The sequence below is a fragment of the Felis catus genome, chromosome B2, assembly GCF_018350175.1.
Source record: "Felis catus isolate Fca126 chromosome B2, F.catus_Fca126_mat1.0, whole genome shotgun sequence".
Taxonomy (NCBI): Eukaryota; Metazoa; Chordata; class Mammalia; order Carnivora; family Felidae; genus Felis; species Felis catus.
The window spans coordinates 98,864,403-98,889,344 of record NC_058372.1 but is presented as its reverse complement, the minus strand read 5'-3'; the positions used below and the strand labels follow the sequence as shown (position 1 = coordinate 98,889,344).

Here is a 24,942-nt window from a genome sequence, read left to right as displayed (position 1 = left end):
TCTAATGTTTTGGCTGGCTAATTGGTCGCTTTCCAGATTACATAGCCTTAATAAATTTCCAGGTTTTGGTTAAAGGTAGGCAGTGCCATTAATGGTAGAAATTTCACTCATTATAGTAAAAACTAATAGATGTGGGAGCAGAGTTGGTGAATCTGTTTTTCATCTGGAAGGACTTTCTGACCTCAAATTTTATTATTTAGGCATACTATTTTTATCTGGTGCATGAATTCAAATTAGAAGTTAAAGAAACATGACAAGAAACTGGGATTACAAGCAAACTAACTAAGATTTAACTCAACGTACAAATGAACTGTCTCTGTGTTACTTTAACTATATTATGATGGCATTGTCTTTTTCAGTATTAATGTTAGAATTTTATTTTGATTGTTATAACTTCTTTTTAAAAACTTAGCACTTCAGCATTTGGCTTTGTTTCAATACATCTGTTATAGCAGAAAAATCTAGATCGTCCTCATGAACCAGAAAAAGTGCCAAGAGCACCTCATGACAGGCGGAGAGAATGGCAGAAGCTGGCCCAAGGTCCAGAGCTGGCTGAAGATGATGCTAATCTCTTACATAAGCATATTGAAGTTGCTAATGGCCCAGCCTCTCATTTTGAAACAAGGTTTCTTTTCTTTTTTTGTTTTTTAACAAAATTAATGATAAAATACTGGCTTTATTTCTAATACCTGTGCCTCTTAAGTCTTCAAGTCCTGAACTGTTGAACCAGCTACTTTAGCTATAGAAATCATTTTGAAACCCTGACCACTGTGAGCCTACTAAAGTCTGATCATGGGCAGGTCATTTTCACACCTGGATTTTAGTTTTGTCATCTATAGAAAGAGGTGGTTGGAGGAGATGATCTTCAGGGTTTCATATGAACTCTCAGCTCTCTGTCAGTATTTCAGGCAGAGTCTGCTAGAACTTCATAGTAGAGCAATGGGGTCTGGAATTTCTTTTTGAAATATTACAGATTCACTACATATAAAATAGGAACTGAGAAAGGGTAATATTTTGTTTCTTTTTCTTTCTCCTGACTTCCTTTCTATGCCACATCTCCCACCTCAGTTATATCGGGACTTTTTAAACAAAATCACTCATCCCCTTTTGCAGAGCTATAGAACAGGTCTTTTTCCTTGCTCAGTAGCCAGGGGGCCCCATCTGAGTAACATGCTACCCTAATAAACATTATACTAGCATCTCTCTGTGAAGAAATTTGTGTATAGTTGACTGATTATAGTTATTATTGTATATGTTATAATTATTGATTTTTTAATGGAAAAAGCGCTTAAAGTTTTCTTTGGAATAATACATGTAAACTATTAGGCCAGTATCTTAGCCAGTTTAGGAGTAATACACATGTAAGATATTTATATGCATTGTTGAAAGAATTGAGATTTATTTTTTTAAATAATAATCTATAGATAAACACTGATTTTTACTGCTGTTAAGTGGTTACAGTATTACCAGCATTACCTGATCCAGTACTATAAGTACAATTTAGTTGATTCTTGAACAACAAGGGAGTTAGGGGCAACAATCCCTTGTGCAGTTGAAAATCCACATGTAACTTTTGGCTATCCAAAATTTAGCTACTAATAATAGCTTACTGTTGACTGGGGAGCCTTACTGAGAACATAAATAATCCATAACACATATTTTGTATGCTATGTGTATTGTATACTGTATTCTTACAACAAAGCTACAGAAAAAATGTTAAGAAAATGATACGGAAAATACATTTACAGTGCTTTACTGTAAAAAATCCTTATATAAGTGGGCCTGCTCAGTTCAAACCTGTGTTCAAAGTCAGCTGTAGTTTCTAATTTGTTTTGTGTACATGTGTCCCCAGCATGCACTACAATCAGCAAATATTTATAAAACCTTCACATGCTCAAGGTATCTAAAATTTTGCTTAAATCTGATCTTATGTCATTTGTTGCTTTGTTACTCAGTTATTTTCTGAGTACCCTAACACCTTTGAAAACATCAAAAAGACAAAACAATGTAGTTAGTCATCCTTGTGGTGCTAGTATCATGGAGGCCTTTCTCGCTGATACAAGATATTTGGAAGTCATTTAGGTTTAAGACTCCAGTTTTCATATTCTAGCTTTTTGTCATTGGCATCTTGTTTAAACAAATGAAACAGAGGGGTATATAGCTTTGAACACAATTTACTGAAAAGTTAATTTTGTTTATGAGGTTCTATATGTAATACTTTTTATCCTTGTGAATTGAATTAGTATTATATTGTGAAATAATAAAATAACTGCAGGGAAAGGTTACATTATGAGCAGCATTCTTTGTTTGAAAAGCAAGATAAATGTAACAAATTTCTGAAGTTTCATAATAGTGATTAAAACGTTGGCATTCAAAAGATAAAGCTTAAATGTCTCCTGTACCACACTTTATACCATTAATAATTCAAGAAAAATACACTGATACTGTATTTCTTTTTTTTTTTTTTTAGACCTCAGACATATGTGGATCATATGGATGGCTCTTACTCACTTTCTGCCTTGCCATTTAGTCAGATGAGTGAACTTCTAACTAGAGCTGAGGAAAGGGTCTTAGTCAGACCACATGAACCTCCTCCACCCCCACCAATGCATGGAGCGGGAGATGCGAAACCCATACCCACCTGTATCAGGTATGTTGGGACAGGCATTTGATGTTGCTTCTCAGGGGTTGGTAACCTTTTTCTTGAAAGGATCAGCTAGCAAGTGTTTTAGGCTTTGTGGGCATTACGGTTTCTGTCACAACTACTCAACTCTGCCACTGTTGCATGAAAACAGCCATGGACTATACATAAATGACTATTTGTGTTCCAGCTAAACCTTATTTACAAAAACAGGGAGCAATTCGGATTTGACCTGTGGGATGTAATTTGCTAGCCTCTGATAAGAGCTGACCCGTACTCTTGGGAAAAATGTAGCTAATGAGAATTCACTTTAAAGATTAGAGTGTCTTTCATTTTATTATACCTTTATTATCAAGCACATGATGTGTAGTATATTAATAAAAATTAAGAATTGTTAGAATGTGGTAAGGGACTAAGAAATGGGAACTAAAGATATGATTATGAGTGTTAACTTGGTATTAAGGGGAATACTTTGAGAATTTGAGAGAGAATAAGCAATTGCTCATAATTTTCAGTAAAGCAGTTTTGAAGTTTATTATAAAATTTTTAATAGGTAAATAGAGATCAGCTTTATAAGTTTCAGTTAAAAAGATCAACTTTCTATCACTGAGTCACTCAATGTTCCATCCTCAGGAAGGGTTGACAGTCCCAATTTTCCTTTTGTGGTTTGTAATTAGTTGTTATTGATTTTACTGCAATAACATAATGAGTCTTAATAGCTTCAATATAAATACAGCATTGTAATGACCACAGGTATTGCTGCAAATATTGTAATGTGATAAATGTTGAGTCATTATAAAGACTCCTATCACAGCATAGAATTGAGCCTTTTATTTATCAAAGTAAGCATAAAATGCTTGAGTGTATTCTGACAGGTGCATGAAAGGACGAGACCATCTGGAATCTTAGAAATGAAAGCAACACCCGTTAATTTTCTTGGCATATTCATTCCATCCTAAATACGGAAGAATTTTTAATTTCTATACGATCATGTTAATACATCTACCTTGATATCATTATTGATAGTCATATGTGTCATGCGGTTCGGTTTTTCTCTTTGAGTAACTTGCTAGGGTTTCTTTATCATTTCAGTTCTGCTACAGGTTTGATAGAAAATCGCCCTCAGTCACCAGCTACAGGCAGGACACCTGTGTTTGTGAGCCCTACCCCCCCGCCTCCTCCACCACCTCTTCCATCTGCCTTGTCAACTTCTTCATTAAGAGCTTCAATGACTTCAACTCCTCCCCCACCAGTACCTCCCCCACCTCCACCTCCAGCCACTGCTTTGCAAGCTCCAGCGGTACCACCGCCTCCAGCTCCTCTTCAGATTGCCCCTGGAGTTCTTCACCCAGCTCCTCCTCCAATTGCACCTCCTCTAGTACAGCCCTCCCCACCGGTAGCTAGAGCTGCCCCAGTATGTGAGACTGTACCAGTTCATCCACTCCCACAAGGTGAAGTCCAGGGGCTGCCTCCACCCCCACCTCCGCCTCCTCTGCCTCCACCTGGCATTCGACCATCGTCACCTGTCACAGTTGCCGCTCTTACTCATCCTCCCTCTGGGCTACATCCAGCTCCATCTACTGCCCCAGGTCCCCATGTTCCATTAATGCCTCCATCTCCTCCATCACAAGTTATACCTGCTTCTGAGCCAAAGCGTCATCCATCAACTCTACCTGTAATCAGTGACGCCAGGAGTGTTCTTCTGGAAGCAATACGAAAAGGTAACTTTCTCCAGGCCATTGAAAGCATTGCTATGGTAGCATTAGGAACTTTCTAAATATTTGGCACAATAACATTTTCTCATTAATAAAATTGTAGATGATCATATTTTTGCACAAGTGGTTTTTAGAAAGGAAAGCTATGTTCAACTTACATTTTTTTTAAGTTTCATTTATTTTGAGGGAGAGCACACGCGAGTAGGGGAAGACCAGCAGGCTCCACGCTGTCAGTGCAGAGCCCAACATGGGGCTCTGTCTCACAAACTGTGAGATCATGATCTGAGCCAAAATCAAGAGTCAGATGCTCAACTGACTGAGCCATCCAGGTGCCCTTAACTTTTATTTTAAATCATTTGCCAGAGAAAATATTACATTTAATTATTTTATTTTCCTACTTGGGGATTCTTAAAATGTTTACTGAATGATTGAGAATATCAGACTTATAAGTTATAGAAAATTTAGTTAAAACCCTTTACGTTATGTTTAATATGTATGGTAACTCCTTTAAAAATGGTATTTTCTTCTGTAGTAAGGCTGTCCATTTGGTGTATCAGTGACACTTGCTCTACCAGATGCCTTTACAGGATTAAAGTTCCTCCCTTAGTAACCAAGGAAAGACTTCTCATATTCATTCATTTATTCAGCCGACATTTCCTAAGCACCTACTATAAGCCAAACACTGACAATATAGAATGAAAAATAGTGCCTTTCCCTCAAGTATTGGGGAGAGTAAAGCCACAGAAAACATACTCAATAATGTTTATTTGACCACTGGTTAACTTTTCGGGGGGTGTGGGGGGGGTTGGTGAGTAGAGAGGCACAGTAGACCATCATACCTAAATAAACTATGGATATTCACTGGGATAGTTAGTAAGTTTGACCAACTAGTATTGCAGATAAGGAAAGAATTAATTGACCAAATTAATGTAATTCTAAATATGATCCCTTCAAATTATTTTTAATAGGGTTTTTATTTTCCTCTTAGTATTTCTCACATGTATTTGATTTTATTCCAAAAAGATTAATAATATGATATATTTAGTATCTTGGCTTACAGTGAATGCTTTGGTTTTTCTCTATCAGGTATTCAGCTACGCAAAGTAGAAGAGCAGCGTGAACAGGAAGCTAAACACGAACGCATTGAAAATGATGTTGCCACCATCCTGTCTCGCCGCATTGCTGTGGAATATAGTGATTCAGAAGATGATTCAGAATTTGATGAAGTAGATTGGTTGGAGTAAGAAAAATACATTGATAAATATTACAAAACTGAATGCGAATGTCCTTTGTGGTGCTTGTTCTTTGAAAATGTTTGGTCATTCCAGTGTTTTGCTTTCTTTTCCTTATGATAAATAACACTTTTCCTCCATAATTTTTGATTTCTAAGAAAAATATTAGCATACACTTCAAACTAAATGTTTTACAGTGGCTTATCTTTTTTATTTTTCCCTGAAAAGATAATTTGGTCAAATAAACCACTAAGTATTAAGCATGGACAGCTGTTGTTAGAGTAGCAGATTCAGTTTTTTGATATCTTAATTGTGCACTTTGTGAATTTTAATTTAAAGAAAGCAACTGAGATTGAAATCTTGAAGGCAGCTGTATCTATTAATGAGCCTTATTCCATTTCCTGATGTTTTACAAGAGGAAACACTGCCTTGATTATATGAATACACTCAGAAAGTACATTTAGCTAGTAGTATTGAATTCTCTTAAAGGAATGCTTGAATTTTTTTTTTTTAGTTATTGTTTTACCGTTTTTAAATACTTGCCTTATTTGAATGTTTAGCAGTACCCCCTTCCCACTTATATATTGTGTGGTACGATTTTGCTTGCCTATAAGAGTTTAAAAAATTTCCATGTGAAATACTCAGACATAAACATACATGTAACTTACATTAACTGTTAAGAATAACAGTCTGATTTAATAAATGGTTCATTTTAAAGGTTCATGGGTGTTGTTCTTTGAATAAAACTATTTCTGATAATTTATCAAATATATATATAGTAGGTTTTAAATACATAGTGAGTAAAAAACTTAAAAACCACTTAAGCATATAATTTCCTCTTAATTATACAGATTCATGTTGTCTTGTGTGGAGATAGCTATTACATCATTTTTTTTCTAAGGTCACAAAATCAACATTTTTTTTACAACTCCTTATGCTCTTAAAATCTCAATTTGCTGTCTAATTTCAGTACACCTTGCCTTCAGTTTAACAGCATTTTTGAAATCATATTTTGCAGTGATAAAGTGACTTGTTAGTGTTTACACAATCCAGATTCAAGGATGGAGGGAAAGCAGCATTTGTACTAGATTGTTTAATGTGAAGTTTTTGTAGCTGTACCATACATAAATGACTGTGGTCTTCATCCTTGTTTCTACCCCTTTCACAGTGCAATTTCTAGCTCCTCCCATCAAGAGATGGGTTCTTTTTCCACCCGCCCCATGAATCTGACTGAGAGTTGTTGAGACTTGTTTGAGCCAATAGCTTTGTCTCAGATTAATCTCAGAGTAGCCTGCTGAAAGATCAGAAACTTCGCACAGAGAGCTTTGCTGGGTGTGACCATCTGAGACTAGCCAAGCAAAGCTCACCTGTTGGCCGACTGTAAACGGATGAGCAGGGCTAACCAAGATTAGCCCAGCCCAGAAGAATTGTTCAATTGACGTATAAATTTATGAGCAAAAAAATAATAGTAATAATGCTTATTATCTTACAAAACCTGAGTTTTGAGATGGATTATTTCACATAGCATTATTGCAGCACCAATTGATAGCTGATAGATGAGGTCATTGATAACTTGATAATTTGAGGGTTATTTAGGTAGATAACTAACAACCTGTACCCTTTGTGGAATAGGAATGAGGAATTAAGTTCTGTTGTGGCAGTAGTTTGAACATAAAAATTTTTTTCCTAATTGCTCTAATTAACAAAAGATGTGCTCTTTTGGGTAGCTTTGCCTAGAGCAAAAAATTAGATGGCTATTTGAGATTTCTTTCTTTTTTTTTTTTTTTTAATTTTTTTTAAATTTTTTTTTATTTTTTAATTTTTTTTTTCAACGTTTATTTATTTTTGGGACAGAGAGAGACAGAGCTTGAACGGGGGAGGGGCAGAGAGAGAGGGAGACACAGAATCGGAAACAGGCTCCAGGCTCCGAGCCATCAGCCCAGAGCCCGACGCGGGGCTCGAACTCACGGGCCGCGAGATCGTGACCTGGCTGAAGTCGGACGTTTAACCGACTGCGCTACCCAGGCGCCCCGAGATTTCTTTCTAACTTTACAAAAATATGCAGTGTTGAATTTAAGTCAAGAAAATACGGCACAGTTTAAAGTTTATCTTCCTAAGTGTGTTATGGCCAAAAGGCAGTAGCTGTATGTAGTTTTTATAAAGCTCAGTTGTGGCCAGTAACCAAAGTGTAATGGTACTGGCATTGGAGTAGTTAAGGGTGATAAAAAAGGAAATGGTTGAAGATCTCTTAATCATAGAAGTGGATCCATTTTATAGCCTGGCAGTACATATCCTAAATAGTTTATGACAGATTATTTTGTTGTTTTTCAGAACATTCCTGAAAGATAAGAAAGTGCCCACAGACTGAAGAGGCCATATATGTTGTGTCTATTTTGAAATCAAAATAACCTTTTGGTCTAGACATTCAGCTTAACTTGGTGAGAGAGATTTGGAACAAATCATTTCAGTGGCCAATTTTAATACCCTAAGAAGAATTAAAGTTCTGGAAAGTACTGGATAATTACTGTCTTCTTATTGCGTTGTATTACTATTCCATTAGGTCATGAAGTATAGAGGTAGAAAAATGAATTGTATATCATGGGGAAATAATTGGCTTCACTTGTTTGGGTCAAAATTGTCACCTGTTTACCTTCATATTACTAAATTCAACAAACACTTTTTAGTCCTTAAGTTATTTGACATTTAGTCTATATATATCAAACACATACAGAATATATTTATGTGTTGTATTTTGTGTGTATTTTTCAAAAGCTGTCTCTGCCTTTTGTGTGTGTGACGCTGATCTTTCCCCTTTATAATAATGGGCGGACAGAAGAGGAGGGAAATACTAGCAGCCGTGCAGTTGGGGATGGCATTCAGTCATTATAGAGAGGAGGAGAGTGTGTCTATAACTTTTTCTAAGGAATATTTGCAAGCTGCATATTTATAAGTAATTTTAAGCTATAACTACCACTTTTCATAACTTGATCTGTTTGGGCAGATGAGATGACTTCTGAAGCATTTTCATGTTGTAAATATTTATTAAAAGACAGTTAAGGAATATGTTCATTTGGATTGTGTTCTGTAAATTATGAAACACCTCCCTTCATTTCCAGAAAGCCCTACCCTTTCTTCATCAACCCGTCTTCTATCCATATTTTTATGAAGTCTTCTTAGATCACCACAACTAGAGTTCATATATATTCCTTTTCAATTTCTCTAATTCTTTTATTATAAGCTTCCTTCAAGTATACTTAAATGCCATTTTGCATTCCAGTTATTACCTATTTGAACGTGCCAAATAGATTACTCACAAGACTGCAGGGGCCTTGTCTTAAATTCATAATTATCTCATAGTTAAACTCATAATTATCTCCTCTTATAAACAGGTTCAGAAACTACCCTCTTTTTTTCTTCTGTCCACTAGGGCTCTTAAAATCATATCTTCCTAGACATTGTTCCTCTTGTCAGTAACACAGTTGAGCTGAAACTAGTCCTAACTTTATCAAAACTCTGTGTGTGTGTGTGTGTGTGTGTGTGTGTGTGTGTGTGTGTGTGTGTAATTTAAAAAATAGAAAGCTAGAATTGACTCTTTTGGCCAGAAGGTAAAAGTTATTATTATCTCTGAAGTCTTTTCTTAAGGCAGAGAGCAAATCAAGTATTTTTATTTACTAAGACTCTCATGAATTACTTTCACAATGTCTTTAACTTTGCCCTTAGTAAACATACAACTGCTGTTTGTTGTTTTATTTTCACTCCATTACATTTACCTTGACCTCAGCTTTTTAAAAAACAACCTCCCTAAACTGGAGCAAGTACAAAATAAATTATTTAAAGCTCCTAAATAGTTTAATAAATTCCTTTTGGAGTTTATGATCTCTGTATTGTCTACTCAATAAAACTGTAAATAAACCAACGCAAGATAATTAATCATGTAGTATCAGAATTTGATGATGACTTTGCCTCATTGAACTAATGAAAATGAAATACCAAAATATATTTCTAAGTTGTGTCTTTTAACTGTGATTAATAAATCTTACTGAAGCCAAACAATGCATAGGAGACCCTTGTAATCCAAAGAATAAGCCTTTTCCTCGATTCATTGCTGTACGAAGAACAAATTTATTTATGTTCTCCATGACTTGGCTGTAGAATGCATCAGTAATCTCTGTTGCTTTTCAAGCCTGACAGCCAGGCTCTGAATAAAGAATGAATACCAGCCTTGAATGAACATTTCAGGCACTTTTTTTTTTTTTTTTTTACAGACTAGTTATCAATACCTTTTTCTCATTATTGTAAGGCCAGCTGCTCTGACTTTTTTTCCTTTAGAAAAAAAAAATTTAAACCACTGACCATGTATTGAAATCATCTTTCTCAGGATATTTATAGTTTCTCCTCTTTCTTACAGTAGATAAATTGGTTTAGTGATAACGATTTTGAATATTTTATACTATCTATATAAATACGTTCCTTGTGTCTATGTGTGTGCTATACTCAAAGACTTCTTGATAAATTCCTTTTTATCCATCCTGCCTTTAGTCCACCTTTTTCAATACTGTTGCTTTGACAGAGGACATTGATATCTCCAGGGGTAATAAAATTTCCTATCCACCTTTTTGGCTTGGAAATGACAATATGTCTTCTATTGTAACAACTTCCAATATTACTTAAAAGTATCTATTTCATTCTTACCTTTGAAAACCATGAAATGTTGCACTTGTAACTTTAAAGAAAATCTGTAGGAAATATCGGTCTAGACCATTCCAGATAAAAGACGACATCTCCTATCATCATGCTTTATTTTTATTTTTTATTTTTATTTTATATTTATGGCCTTTCTTCTAACTTAGTTGATAATTTTTTTTAATGCCTGCACAATTACTTTGCTGGATATCGGGGCCACAGCAGTGAATAGACAGAGCCCTCCTTTCTGAGCATACAGATAAATTAACAAAGAACAATGAGTGTTATGTTAGGGAAGCACATAGCACAGAGACCAAACCTAGTCTAGGAAATCAGGAAAAGCCTCCAAAAGGAAATGGCATTTAAAGTTTGAGGTGGACCTAGACAGATAAATACTGAAGTGAGGGTAGACAGCCTACCAGGCAAAGGAAATATGTGTGTGGATGTCTGGAAATGCTTGATGCAAAGAGTGTTATAACTAGAAATAAAGTAGAAAGGTAAGCAAGAACAAATCATGAGACGGTTAGGAACCATATTAAGGAGTTTGCATTTTATTTTGTGGACTATAAAATTGAGGAAGTGACATAGAATAGCACATTGGAAAGATAATTGGCAGCTGCAACGTGGTACATGAATTAGTAGTAACCTTGGAGGTCCAGAGACCAGTCAGGCTGTTATAATAGATGACAGATAATAATTAGGGATTGGTGGCGACAGAGGAGATAGATGATGAGATAGATTCAAGAGAAATTTAGGATGTGGAATACACTGGACTTGGTAATTAGGAAGGAGTCAAGGATCACTTCTAGAGTCCTGGCTTACTGATACAAAGACCAGTAGAAGAGGAGCAGGTTGGGCAGGATGGGTGACGCAGTTTGGGACATAAGGCAGGGAAAGGATCACCTGTATAGTTGGAGGGAAGAATTAATCTTGGATTTGTGAAAGACAACCTCTTCGCAGGAAGGAGAGGAGGACAGATGTGTAGGCAGTTAGATTTAAAACTCTGGTGCCTGGGGCGCCTGGGTGGCGCAGTCGGTTAAGCGTCCGACTTCAGCCAGGTCACGATCTCGCGGTCTGGGAGTTCAAGCCCCGAGTCAGGCTCTGGGCTGATGGCTCGGAGCCTGGAGCCTGTTTCCGATTCTGTGTCTCCCTCTCTCTCTGCCCCTCCCCCGTTCAAGCTCTGTCTCTCTCTGTCCCCAAAATAAATAAACATTGAAAAAAAAATAATAAAACTCTGGTGCCAAAAAGTGGAGAAAGTCTCCTAATGGCATCTGTTTTCTCTTTGACAGTGCTGCCGAGGGTGACTGGGGAGACAGGAAGAATGTCAACAGTTTTAAGAAAAGTCATTAGAAATGACTTTTTTATTTTTAATTTTTTTTTCAACGTTTATTTATTTTTTTGGGGACAGAGAGAGACAGAGCATGAACGGGGGAGGGGCAGAGAGAGAGGGAGACACAGAATCGGAAACAGGCTCCAGGCTCCGAGCCCTCAGCCCAGAGCCCGACGCGGGTCTCGAACTCACGGACCGCGAGATCGTGACCTGGCTGAAGTCGGACGCTTAACCGACTGCGCCACCCAGGCGCCCCTAAAAATGACTATTTGAATGAAATGGTCATTGTGAAAAAGGGGAGAACTTTCCAGGGAAAAGGAAATTGGCAGTATTGAAAACATGGTTGAGATTGGTGACTGAATTTATAGCGACTCCAGGCTATGCTCTGTGATTTTTTTTCCCCCCAGGAGTCTGAAAATAGTTGCCAGAAGGAAACTGTTAGATTCTTTCAGAGTAGGGTTTTGACTATATCATGGGCTGGAAGGACTGTTTCTAGGAAAGATTGATTAATCTCCTTAATACCTTAATCCCGTGATTAAACCCCATGTTGAAGCTCTTCTCTTTGGATTTGCCATAATGCTAGTTTGATCTTCTTTTCTCATTAAGTACACTCATAGGCTCTCCTAGGTTGTTAAGTCATGCAGATGAGTCTTCTCTCATTTTGAGACTATATTCCACCTCCTCTAGATGCAACATCTTCTTGGTTTTCTTTCTGTATATTGTGCAGCTCCTCTTTTCTATCCTGTTGTACCTCCAGAATTCTTGCTCTACTCCCATTTTAACATGTTCAGCTACCCTTTATTCTGTTATCTTTCAGATCTAGAAATCTTCTAAGGATTCTGCCAAAGATAATTCTGCCATGAAGGTTATGTAATTCAAAACAAAGAAGCAGCAAGGGATTTGACTTTTTATCTATCCCTTTCATGTCTGAGTTACCTCATCTGCCTCATTTACTCTGTCGGCAGGAATCCATTTTCTTTTGAAGACACTTCCCTCAGCTCAAAAAATAAATACCATACTTGATTCTATTGATTTTGATTTTTAGAGCACATAAAATGAGTCCAAATTTTTCGATTTGATTCTTGGATTAGTTAACAGCCAACGATCTTAGAAATGTCTGGCATAGAATCTCAATAAAACAGTTTGGATAATTCAATGTGAACTGCTTTCCATTACCAAAAAAATAACTCAGAATAGGGTGTGTGAACCAAGCACTAAGCCTTTCATTTTGATATCAAAGACTGGATTATTCCTTTTGCTTGGTGGTTTAATCTCTTTTGTTGTGAAACATGCATAACAGAAAAGTGCATAAAATTTTCAGCTCAGTAATTAACCGCAGTGTAAGTACCAATATAACCACCCTCCAGGTCAAGACATTGTTACCACACTAAAAAGCTTCTCTCATGCCCCCTCCTGACTACTGGCCCTTTCTTCATCTCTAGCCCCAAGAGTAACCACCATCCTAATTATGGTAGTCACTTCCTTGCTTCTCTCTAGACTTTTACCACCTAAACATGTATTTTCAAATATAATTAGTTTAATTATGCCAATATTTTGAACTTCACATAAGTGGTTTCTTTTAGTATGTGCTTTATTTGTATCTGACTTAAAATTTTGTTTGTGACATTCAGCCAGGTTGTATGTGAACTGCTTGTTCATTTTCATTGTTGTATAGTAATCCATGATATATAAATAGGTCACAATTTATCCATTCTACTGTTGATGGATATTTTAGTTTGCAGTTTGGGGCTTTGACAGGTAATACTGTGTGAACATTTTTGCATATGTTTCTTGTTTATGTGTTGGCATTTCTGTTAAGTATATACCTAGAAGTGGTGGCACCTGGGTGGCTCAGTAAGTTTAGCATCTGACTTCAACTCAGGTCATGATCTCACAGTTTGTGAGTTTGAGCCCTGCATCAGGCATTGTGCTGACAGCTCAGAGCCTGGAGCCTGCTTTGGATTCTGTGTCTCCCTCTCTCTCTACCCCTATCACGCTTGCATGCTCTCTCTCTCTCAAAAACAAATAAATATTTTAAAAAAATTTTTTTAAGTATATACCTAGGGGCGCCTGGGTGGCTCAGTTTGTTGAACATCTGTCCCACTTCGGCTCAGGTCATGATCTCATAGTTCGTGGGTTCAAGCCCCGCGTCGGGCTCTGTGCTGACAGCTCAGAGCCTGGAGCCTGCTTCAGATTCTGTGTCTCCCTATCTCTCTTGCCCCTCCCCCGCTCATGCTCTGTCTCTCTGTCTCAAAAATAAATATAAACATTAAAAAAATCTTTAATAAAAAACGTATATACCTAGAAGTGAAATTGCAAAATCATAGGATATGAATATCTTCAGCTTTAGTAGATAATGCCAAACGGTTTTCCCAAGAAGTGGTACCAATTTATACTCTCACCGGCAGCCCAAGAATTGCTGTTGTTCCATATCCTTGCCACGGCTTCTGGTATTATTCTGTTTAGTTTTAGCTATTCTAGTGCATTTATGACAGTGTCTCATTGTGGTTTGTCTTCTTTTCCCTGTTTAGAGGTTGTATCTTTCCATATGTTTACTAGCTATATCTTCTTCCCCTCTGTGGCTTCTCTTCTCACTGTATTGATGCTCTTTGAAAATAAGTTACTAACTTTCATGTAGTCCATTTTATCAATTTTCCTTCTGGTTAGTGCATTTTCAAGAAATGCACTAAGTTTCCTAGTTTGAAGAAACTAAAATATTTCCCTATGCCAAGTCTATAAATGATTATTCTCTGTTGTCTTCTAGACACTTAACAGTTTTACCTTCCACAGCTGGATCTATAATCCATCTGGAATTGATTTTTGTGTGCCATGTGAGGTCAGGGTTAAGTATCATTTTATTTTCCTATGGATATTCAATCAAGTCAACACCACTTACTGAAAAGATTGTTCTTTCTCCTCTGTGCTGCACGGCCAATTTATAAAAAATACATTTGTGTTGACATATGGTTATATAATATGACTGTATAATGATGACAATACAGATGCACACAGATATATGAATCTGTTTATAGACCCTATTCTGCTCTACTGGTCTGTCCTTCCACCTGTATCACAGTTTTAGTGGTTATAGCCTTGTAAGAAGTGTTGCTATCCAAGAAAGAAAACCTATTCACCTTGTTGTTCCTTAAGATTGTCTTTACTATTCTTGGCCCTTTGCATTTCTATATAAAGTTTAGAATCGGATTGGCTGCTAACAGATTGGACATTTAGAGGCAACAGTGGCTAGTTTGGCCTTGGTAAGTGGGAGCCCATCATGTAGCCTTCATTTCCACCACAGCGGCCAACTCTGTTCATATGCCTTCATGAAAATTTGTCTGGCCTTCACATAGTAGATCTCCATCAACTGAGCAATTAATTAAATGTCTCTGAAATTCTGCGACTCTAGTGAACAAATCTTCAGTCACCTGCTCAGTTATATCTGCTCCAACATAGCCAGAAATAAGGGCCTTTATGTAAGCAACCAAACTAAGCTCTCACCCATAGTTTTGACTGCTTGTTAACAGCCCTCACATTCTCATTATCCCTCTGCAGAACATCATAGCAACTTGGCAATAACCAGCCAACTCTGCTGTTCTTTTAGGCATTGTTCTCCTCATTTCATTCAAATGTCTGAATCATTACACACGCAAGGGCAATCACCTCTCCAGGATGTTTTCCCAGGTCACCCTTGGTGAAAGCTGTAGCAGTTTGGCCGCTGCCCTGTACGAGGGACTATCCATGCCCCACATACCATTCAGGGTAATATTCCTCTTTGCCTTCCAGGTAATGAATAACCCAGTCCAAAACTCCATCCTACCGCTTGTGTTCTTCCACCATTCCTGCCTCCATACGAAAGACAGTATTAGATGTGCAGGATATGTATTGGGTGTAGGGGAAGGAAAGGGAGCCAGAGAAGGCATGTGGAGAGGCTTTGGATGGTCAAAGGAGAGGAGGGAAAAAGGAAGATTGGTTGAAAAGTATCTTAGACAGCAGTGCTATTCTAAAAAAGTTTTGGCTGGGTCTGTGGGGAGTCTTTCATTCCAAAGTTGCCTGCTGGAGGGATGGGCCACTATTACTAATCCTGCTGTGCTTAATCACTGGCTAAGAGCAGCATAAGGTAAGCTTGGCCTTGGCATGAATATAATAGTAGATCCAGAAGGGTAGCAGCTGGGGCCTCAGTTAATTATACTTTCCCCAGCAGGAGATCTCAATGCATTTTTATGGCCACCATAGATTGCTTTGGTGACTTTGTCAAATTCAAATGAATATATGAGTATGGGTTTATTTCAAGGCTGTCTGTTATTCCATTGGTGTATTTGTCCTCTGCCGCTACCCCCACAATTTTGATTACTGGTACCTTTTATGAGTCTTGGAGTCAGGTACTAAAAACCTTTCAATTTCTTCTTTTCAAGATTGCTTTTCGGTATTCTAGGTCCTTTGTATTCACTTGTGCATTTTAGAATAAGCTTGTCAGTTGTACAAAAAAACTTATGGGAAATTTTACTAGAATTGCATTGAATCTGTAGTTCAATTTGGAGGAAAACTGACAACCTTGAGTTTTCCCTTCAATGAGCATGGTCTATGTAAGTCCTCTTAAATTCTCAGCAGCATTCTATAGTTTTCAGTACAGACGGTTGGCATGTTTTCTGTTAAGTTTATTCCTAAAGAATTTAATGTTTCTGACTATATTTAATTTTTTTAAATTTCACTTTCCAGTTGTTTGCTCTTAATATACAGAAGTACAATTAATTGTTGTATATTGACTTCAAACCTGCTAAACTTACCTATTAGTTCTAATGGTTGTTTTGTAGAATCCAGAGAAAAACGTATGTAAGCAATCCTATCATCTATGAATAGAAAGTGTTCTTCTTTCCTGATCTGTATGCCATTTATTTATTTGTTTGTTTGCTTGGTTGGTGGTTGTTTTATTATGCTGGTTAGGACTTCCACTGAAATGTTGGATAGGAGTGGTAGGAGCAGACAGATTGCTTTGATCCCGTCTTTAGTGAGAAAGCATTCATTAAGTATGATGTTACCACATTAAGAATGATGTTAGCTGTGGGGTTTTTGTCAGATTTAGGAAGCACTCTTCCAGTCCAAATTTGAGTTGCATTTTGTCAGATGCTTTTTCTGTATCTGTTGAACTAATGATAAGATTTTTTCCTTTCTTCTATTAATAGGATGGATTACATTGATTTTCAAACATTAAGTCAACTTTGCTAGAATAAGTCTTTGCTTGTTCATGATCCTTTTTATGTTAGATTTGTTTTGCTAATGTTTTATTAGAGATTGTTGTATCACTGTTCAGGAAGGTTAATAGTTTTCTTTGTTTGGAATGTCTTTGTCAGATTTTCACATAAGAGTTATGCTGGCTTTATAAAAGTGTTCACTTCTCTATTTTCTGAAAGAGTTTATGTAAGGTTGATATTCTCTTTTCTTAATGTTTGATAAAGTTTACCAGTGAAGCCATCTGGGCTTAGAATTTTATTTGTAGGGTGGTTTATTATGCGGCTTATTTTCTTTAGTTGTTGTTGGGTTATTCAGATTTTCAATTGTGTCCATTTCATCTAAATTATTGAATTTATTGGCATAGAGTGGTTTATAATATGTCTTTATTATCCTTTTAATGTCTTTAAAGTCTATGGTGATATGAACTATGTATGTATGTATGTATGTATTTATTTTTATTTTCCTTGGAATCCAAAATGCTTCTTGAACCTGTGGCTTGATATAATCAGTTTTGGAACATCTTCAGTCATTATGTCTTAAAAAGTCATTCTGGCCCATTTTCTTTCCTCTGCTCCTGGGACTCCAATTACCTACATGTTAGACCTTCTGAGTATATCTCCTCTTTGTCTCTTAATCTTTGTTTCTTATTTTCCATTTTTTTTTTTGCCTCTCTATGTTAAATTTAAGTATTTTCTTATGATCTCTTTTGTAATTAATCTGTGTCTTATCTGCTTTTATACCTATTGAATGAGGTCCTAATTTCTATGTATTTATCATTTCTAGAATTTACAATTTTTTTTTAAGTTTCCAGTTCTCTGTCAGAATTTTTCATCTTTCATCTCCTTGAAAATAGTAAGGATGCTTATGTTTCTGATAATTCCAGTATCTGGAATAAATCTGGATAAATCAAATATCCTCTATTTCTAATGTCTGTTATTTCCATTTGTTTTCTTTATATTGTCTTCTCTCCTTATGTACCTAGTTATTTGTGATTATAGAAGTAATTTGAAGGTTTTGTTTTTCTTTCTTTTTTAATCATCTTCCAGAGAGGAGTTACTTTTTGCTACTTCCAGACCCAGCAGTCCGTGTAGGATTACCTCAGTCCAGTGTTAGGAATGGAGATATTTCAAAGTTGAGTTGCACCCCTTGCAGGACCTCCCTACTTCTGATTCAACCTTCCTTCTAGGGTGCAGCCCTTTAGGGGTCCAGCCTAAAGTGAGGACGCTCACCTGGCGGCCCCCTACTGCCAGTCCCAGACTCCAGTTGCACCATGAACACGTTAGAAGTACTGCTTATTTTCTCAAGAGCCCCTTCTGGAATCCAAGAATCCCTTAAATTCATCCAAGACAAAGTGGCTGAGCCATCAAATTCCCCCAAATCTTGGCCAGCCAATTCTTTACAATTTTGTTTCCTCTCAGGTAGTTTCAAGCACATATCTTCAGTATTTTGCCCAGCTTTCTAACTGTCCTCAGCAAGAAGGTAGATCCAAATTACCTAGTGTCCCATTACCAAAAGAAATTGGTCATACCAATCTCTGTTTTGTTCCTTTATCAACAAAAAGAAAATTAATGTGAAATCCATTTATGGTACTTATGAAAAGGTAAAATTAATTACCAAACATTTTTATCATCTTCAGCATGAGTTACATAAAATGCACAGTTTCCAAATTGTAACTGAGTTCTTTAAGCTCACAATTAAACTGTTTGCTATGAAACTGCATGCAGCTGCATTTAAAGACACATCGGAACAAAAAAAGAGAACTGTGAACAATCCAGGTTATTTTTAACTAACAAAGGGAAGTATTCAAAAGCATAGATACAGAAGCTTATGTAAGTGGAGTCAGTGCATCCCTGGAGTTTTCTAAAGAATGCGAAAAAGCAAGTGACAGACCTGTCAAATGGTTCCCAATTTGCTGCTTGGGGACTTATAGGATGCTATTTGAAGTTACACATATTATAAAAAACTTCATCATAAATTAAAATTCCCCGGTGGCACTTTACTTTCAAGCAGTCTTGCTTGAGGGGAGAAGGTGTGTATTTGAAGCATTTATTTGTACTACCAATTTTATTTTAACTTTTTGGTGACTGTAGAGTCTTTGTTGATCACAGATGGTGCCCTAAGAGATCTCACTGACAATACCTCTGCTAGAAGATACAGACTGTGCCTTACTCATCTTTCTACTTCTAGCTCTTGGTATATATAATACATGTTTATTAAAATACTAGCTATTTAGAATTCTTAAAAAATAAATCATTCTGGATAAATCTCCTTTCCAAAAATTAAGGCTTAAAACTTCACATATTAGGGGCGCCTGGGTGGCTCAGTCGGTTAAGCGTCCGACTTCGGCTCAGGTCATGATCTCACAGTCCGTGAGTTTGAGCCCTGCGTTGGGCTCTGTGCTGACAGCTCAGAGCCTGGAGCCTGTTTCGGATTCTGTGTCTCCCTCTCTCTCTGCCCTCCCCTATTCATGCTCTGTCTCTCCCTGTCTCAAAAATAAACGTTAAAAAAAAAATTAAAAAAAAAAAACTTCACATATTATAAAGGAAGTTTATTACTATTACTACCATTACCATTCCCCACCCCCACCAACCGTCTGTTTAGGCACTGCCCTAACTAGTTCACATTTTTTTCCCTCTGTTAAAGTGCACTTTTATTTGTATTATTGAAGTATAGTTGAATACAGTTTTATATTAGTGTCAGGTGTACAACAGAGTGATTTGACAGTGAGCACAGTTACTCAGTGCTCACCATGCTAAGTGGACTCACCATCTGTCACCATACAATGTTATTAGGATGTTATTCACTATATTCTTTGTGCTGTACCTTTCATCACTGTGACTTAGTTATGTTATAACTGGAAGTTTGTGCCTCCTAATGCCCTTCACCCATTTCACCCATTCCCCTACCTCTTCATGTCTGACAACCACCAGTTCTCTGTATTTATGAGCCTATTTCTGTTTTGTTGTTGTTGTTCATTTGTTTTGCTTTTTAGATTCAGTATAGAAGTGAAATCATACGGTATTTACCTTTCTCTGTCTGACTTAACTTCATTTAGCATATTACTCTCTAGGTCCATCCATGTTGTTGCAAATGGTAAAATCCATTCCTTTTTATGGCTGAGTAATATTCCAGTTGTGTGTGTGTGTGTGTGTGTGTGTGTGTGTACACCACATCTTTATTCATCTATCAGTGGGCCCTTGGATTGTTTTCGTATCTTAGCTATTGTAAATAGTTATGCAATAAACATAGTGGTGCATATATCTTTTTGAATTAGTGTTTTCATTTTCTTTTGGTAAATACCCAGTAGTAGAATTATTAGATCTTATGGCATTTCTATTTTTTATTTTTTGAGGAGCCTCCATACTGTTTTCCACAGTGACTACACCAATTTACATTCCTACCAACAGTGCATGAGGGTGCCTTTTTCTCTACATCCTTGCCAACACTTGTTTCTTGGGGTTTTGATTTTAGCCATTTTGACAGGCGTGAGGTGATATTTCATTGTGGTTTTGATTTGCATTTCCCTGATAATGAGTGATGTTGAGCATCTTTTCATGTGTTTGTTGGTCATCTATATGTCTTTAGCAAAATGTCTATTCTGGTCCTGAGCACATTTTAATTGGATTATTTGTGGGGGGTTTTGGCATTGAGCTGTAGAAATTCTTTATTAACCCCCAATTGGATATATCATTTGTAAATACCTTCTCCCATTCAGCACCATGCCTTTTCATTTTGTTGATATAGTTTGCATTCTTTATCTCATTTAATCCTCCTCTAACAACAGGATGAGGTAGGAACTAGTATTATGTCCATTTTGCAGAGGAAGGAGCTGAGGTTCAGAGAAGTTGTGATTTGACCCATGTCTCACAGCTTATAAGGAGTAAAGTCAATTTGAATGCAGATCTGAATTTGAATCTGACTCCAAAACCCATATCCATAGTTGCTATTTTTGCTGAAAACTACTATGAATTTTCTACCTTTTGAAAAAGATTATTTTGGGGGCGCCTAGGTGGCTCAGTCGGTTAAACATCCAATTCTTGATTTCAGCTCAGGACATGATCTTGTGGTCTGTGAACTCGAGCCCCGCATCAGGCTCTGCATAGACAGTGCAGAGCCTGCTTGGGGTTGGGATTCTCTCTCTCTCTCCCTCCCTCCCTCCCTCTTTCAAAAATAAATAAATAGACATTAAAAAAATAAAGGGTATTGTGAACATCATTTCCGTTTAAAAAAGTAATACATGACACTGACCAGAATGCATTGTAATTATTTGTTTATATTACTATCTCCTTATATTAGACTATGAGTATCTTGAGAACTGTATCTTGTTCACTTTTGTGTCTTTAGCCCTCAGCATGAGCCCTAGCCTCATAGGAGGCTGGGGGTCTTTAGTAAATGTTAACGAAAGAATGAGTGTCACTATTGCCAGTATTAATTACTGTCAGGTGCTAAAAAGCAGATCTAGAGGTAGTGTGTGGTGCATGAAGCTAAAAGGGTCGTGTGTCCATCCTTATACTTGAACCTTTCTCTTTTGAGAAGAGTTTCCAGGTGTCACTTTTTCTTTTTTGCTCATTTCTTTCAATCATTCAACAAATATTTACTAATAGGTACTGTGTGTCAGGTGCATGTGATAATTGTGTGCTTGTAAAGAAAAGAAAGACCCTTCTAGTCTTACAGCTTATAGTCATTTTTTCATAAAGGAGTGTGAAGCGAGTCCAGTTGCACCTCTTAGGAAGGGTGAGATGGGGTTTTTGTTTCCCCAGAAAAAAAAAAAACATTATTAGAAATTAGAGACTGAAACATCCTTATCATAGAGAATTTTCTGGCTCTCCACAAAATCCTCTACTTGTTCTATTATGTTGACTTGTCAGCATGATTGATGTCTCATTAACACAGTGAATAAGCAGATACTTGTCATAAAACTTCCATCTGCTCTTCCAGTTCACTTGCACTATTAGCTCATGGAGTGAGGAGGAATTGCCTACCATTTTCCCACTGGTTTTTAAACTGGGCTGATCATCAGGTTCATCTATGGAACTTTTAGAAACTTCTCAACCATTATCTCAGCGAATTCTTTTTCTGCCTTCTTCTCTTTCTTGTCTTCTTCTGGAATTTGAATTACACGTGCTGGATTATTTGATACTGTCCCCTGGCCGCTGGATGCTCTGTTCTGTTACCCACCCTCCTACACACTCCTTTTTCCTCTTGTGTTTCAGTCTGGATAATTTCCATTGCCTTGTCTTTGAAGTTCACTGATTTTGTTTTTGGCTGTGTCAAGTTTACTAATGTCAGAAGGATTCTACAGCTCCTTATTGGGCTTCTTATTTCTAGAATTTCCATTTCATCTTTCTTAACATTTCCATCTCTCTGCTGAAATTCGTTTTCTGCTTATGTGTGTTGACTACCTTTTCCATTAGAGTCTCTAATAATAATCACTGTTGTTATGAAAATCCCTGTCTCATATTCCAGCAGGAATGGGTGCTGTCTTTGCAATTCTGGTGAATGTGAAACAATATCTCTTTAGGGTTTTTTTTTTCATATCTTTATTGGCCATTTAAGTTTCTTCATCTATTATCTTTTGTATCCTTTGCCCATTTTTCTAATAGAATGCTTGTCTTTTTCTTACTGACTTACATTGTACAATAATATGAACTGTTAAGTATCTTACCCAAATCTGTAGCTTGCCTTTGAGTGTGAAGAGTTTTATACAGAAGTTTTAAGTTGTTTTATACAGAAGTTTTAAGTTTTAGTGTGCAGTCAAACTTGTTACTGTTCTTCTTTATGGTTATATTTTTTGTGGCTGATTAAAGACATATTTTTGTACCCTGAGGTTGTAAAGATATTTTCATATAATTTCTTCTGAAAGCTTTAGAAGTTAGCTTTTTTCACAGTAGGTCTTTAACCATCTAGAATTTATTTTTGTTTAGGGTATGAGATAAAGAATCATTTTTCTTTGTGAATAAAAAACTGTTACACAGTCCTTCCTATCTCCACTGAATTATAAAGCCACCACTCTCCCATATCACATTCCAATGTGTGAATGAGATGGCTGTATATTAGTCTTTCTGTACAACAATATACTTTCCTAATTAACATAGATGTCTAAGTCTTGATTTCTGGTAGGCCAAGTTTCTTTTGATTTTTCTAAAGAATATTGGCTCTTTCTGGCCCTTTATTCTTTCAAATGAGTTTTAGGACCAACTTAGCAAGCACCATGAATACTTGTTTTGAGATTTTGATTGAAATTGCATGGATTGCTATCTATGCATAAGTCGTATAGATAGACTATGATCCCACTGTCCAGGGAATACATGTTAAGCCACTCCCAGGAACTCCCTTTCCACACTTAGATGACAGTCTGGGCTGGCCTACGAGTTTTGCAGCTCAGTCAACAACTAACGAACTAGAAAACCCATTGTCAGTCGTCTCCAATCTCTATTAGTCTCTCTTGAACCAGCTGCCCTCTCTACCCTTCACTCAGCTAACCACAAATTCCACACTTGAGGTCACTGCCGACCACTCCTTTGTCTTTATAGTGCTCTCTACTTAATACATTGGGCAGGAGTAGAGGTAGATGGTGGTAATTCTGTATCCTCTAGAGGGAAGAGTCTGGTCCCAAATGTGGTTGGTTCATAATAGTGTCCCTGGAGGTGGTGCACTTGATGCCTCTTGACCTCACTTTTGGTCTTAATTGTTCTGGGATAACACAGCAGAAAAGTCCTGCTCAACTTCCTGTTTACAGTTAGATTACCATATACCTTATAATCTTTTTTTTTAATAAGGCAGAGATGGTAAAATCTTTGGGAATAGGCACCTGTCTTGATAAATGTGGTATCTCTAAGTATTAACACAGTCCCAGGATGAAGAAAGTGACCAACACGTGTTGTATAGAATGTATGGAAGCCATACGTGATTTTCTAATTCTTGATTAAAATAAAATAAAATAAAAACATTGAGCATCTCTGTACCTTCGAGATCTTGAGACAGAGAGAGGAGTTTTTTTGATATTTGAGAAATTTAATTCTATTAGTTTCATTTGTGAAACCGGCACCTTCAGTCAAGTTTAAGATTTAAGGAGGGACAAGGTACAGATGACTGCAGCTAAAATCTAGGATTGAACAACATCTCAGAGGAAAGCAGTCCAAAGCAGGGCCAGCCACCAAAGTGCCATCCCATAGAGGACAAAAGGAGAGGTTGAGGCAGGAGCTCAAGCAGCTGCTAAGGGAAAGAAGCAGTACAAGTAAAGAGACCTTTCCCCCTCCTTGGGAGATCCCAGCGTCCTTAACTGGTAGGCAGCTGCTCTCTCCTTCTACCCCTTCCGCTTCATCAAAGATGAAACCTTGGATGAGCCGTCCTTGCCTGCCCATCCACCTCCACCTATTATTTTCCTACACAATCCACTTGCCATTAGCTCCACTGTGAAGATGTTTTGCTTGTGACTGATAACCAGCACTGAGCTACTGACCAGCCATCTATTACTGAGCAAGGACTCTGCTGAGAGTCAGTCCTCCGTGACTCTTGCGCTCCAGCAAGGCCCAGAGTGAACCTTGCTCTGGACCCTTTCTCAGGGTTGTTTTTTCAGTGAGCAACCTTGAGGGATGAGGTCATCTCTCTCTCCCCAACAAAGAGCAAACTCACTTGCTGCCTGCTTTTAAGCACCGGTACCCAAGCTGAGTGTTGTTCTCCTGTAATGCAGCCCACTGGGTATGCAGGCCCGTCTACATCTAGGCCCATTCACATCACCCCAGTGGGACCTGGAGCTCAGGGAACCATTGAGAACATCTGACACTCTGGCTTTTACTGTGAGTAATAAAGTATTTCATTTCTTACTCAGCTGTCTCATGTCTTCTGTTAGCATCCAGAAAAATAGCTTGCAAATAGGATGAAATCTCAGACTCTTTACAGTGCTTGACAGACTGAATTGTAACCGTGCAGCCAGTGAGGTTGTCTGGGACTTGCCGGGAACTGGAACCGTCAGAAATGATTGAATTTTCTCCTTTTGCTATCAACCTGTCTACATCATTGCAGGAACACTCCGAAAACTGGGCATGTCTTAGAGGAGGACCTTTCAGAACCGAGGCTTGGGACCCTGAACCAAGGCCAAAAGGGAAAACT

The 24,942-nt window shown here is 37.4% G+C and overlaps 1 protein-coding gene across 5 annotated transcripts in view; it reads left to right on the top strand.

Annotated features, from left to right (window-relative positions):
- Nucleotides 1-6,309, top strand: part of WASF1 (WASP family member 1) — a 71,283-nt gene extending 64,974 nt beyond the window's left edge. For 4 of the 5 annotated variants that reach the window (XM_019831067.3, XM_019831068.3, XM_019831070.3 and 1 more), the window contains 4 exons: nt 453-625; nt 2,471-2,650; nt 3,734-4,362; nt 5,443-6,309. In XM_019831067.3, the coding sequence (XP_019686626.1) occupies nt 453-625; nt 2,471-2,650; nt 3,734-4,362; nt 5,443-5,600 (1,140 nt within the window). In that variant the 3' untranslated portion in view covers nt 5,601-6,309. The remainder of the gene's footprint in view (nt 1-452; nt 626-2,470; nt 2,651-3,733; nt 4,363-5,442) is intronic. The other variant, XM_019831069.3, reaches the window with a different exon arrangement.
- The last annotated feature ends 18,633 nt before the right edge of the window (nt 6,310-24,942 follow it).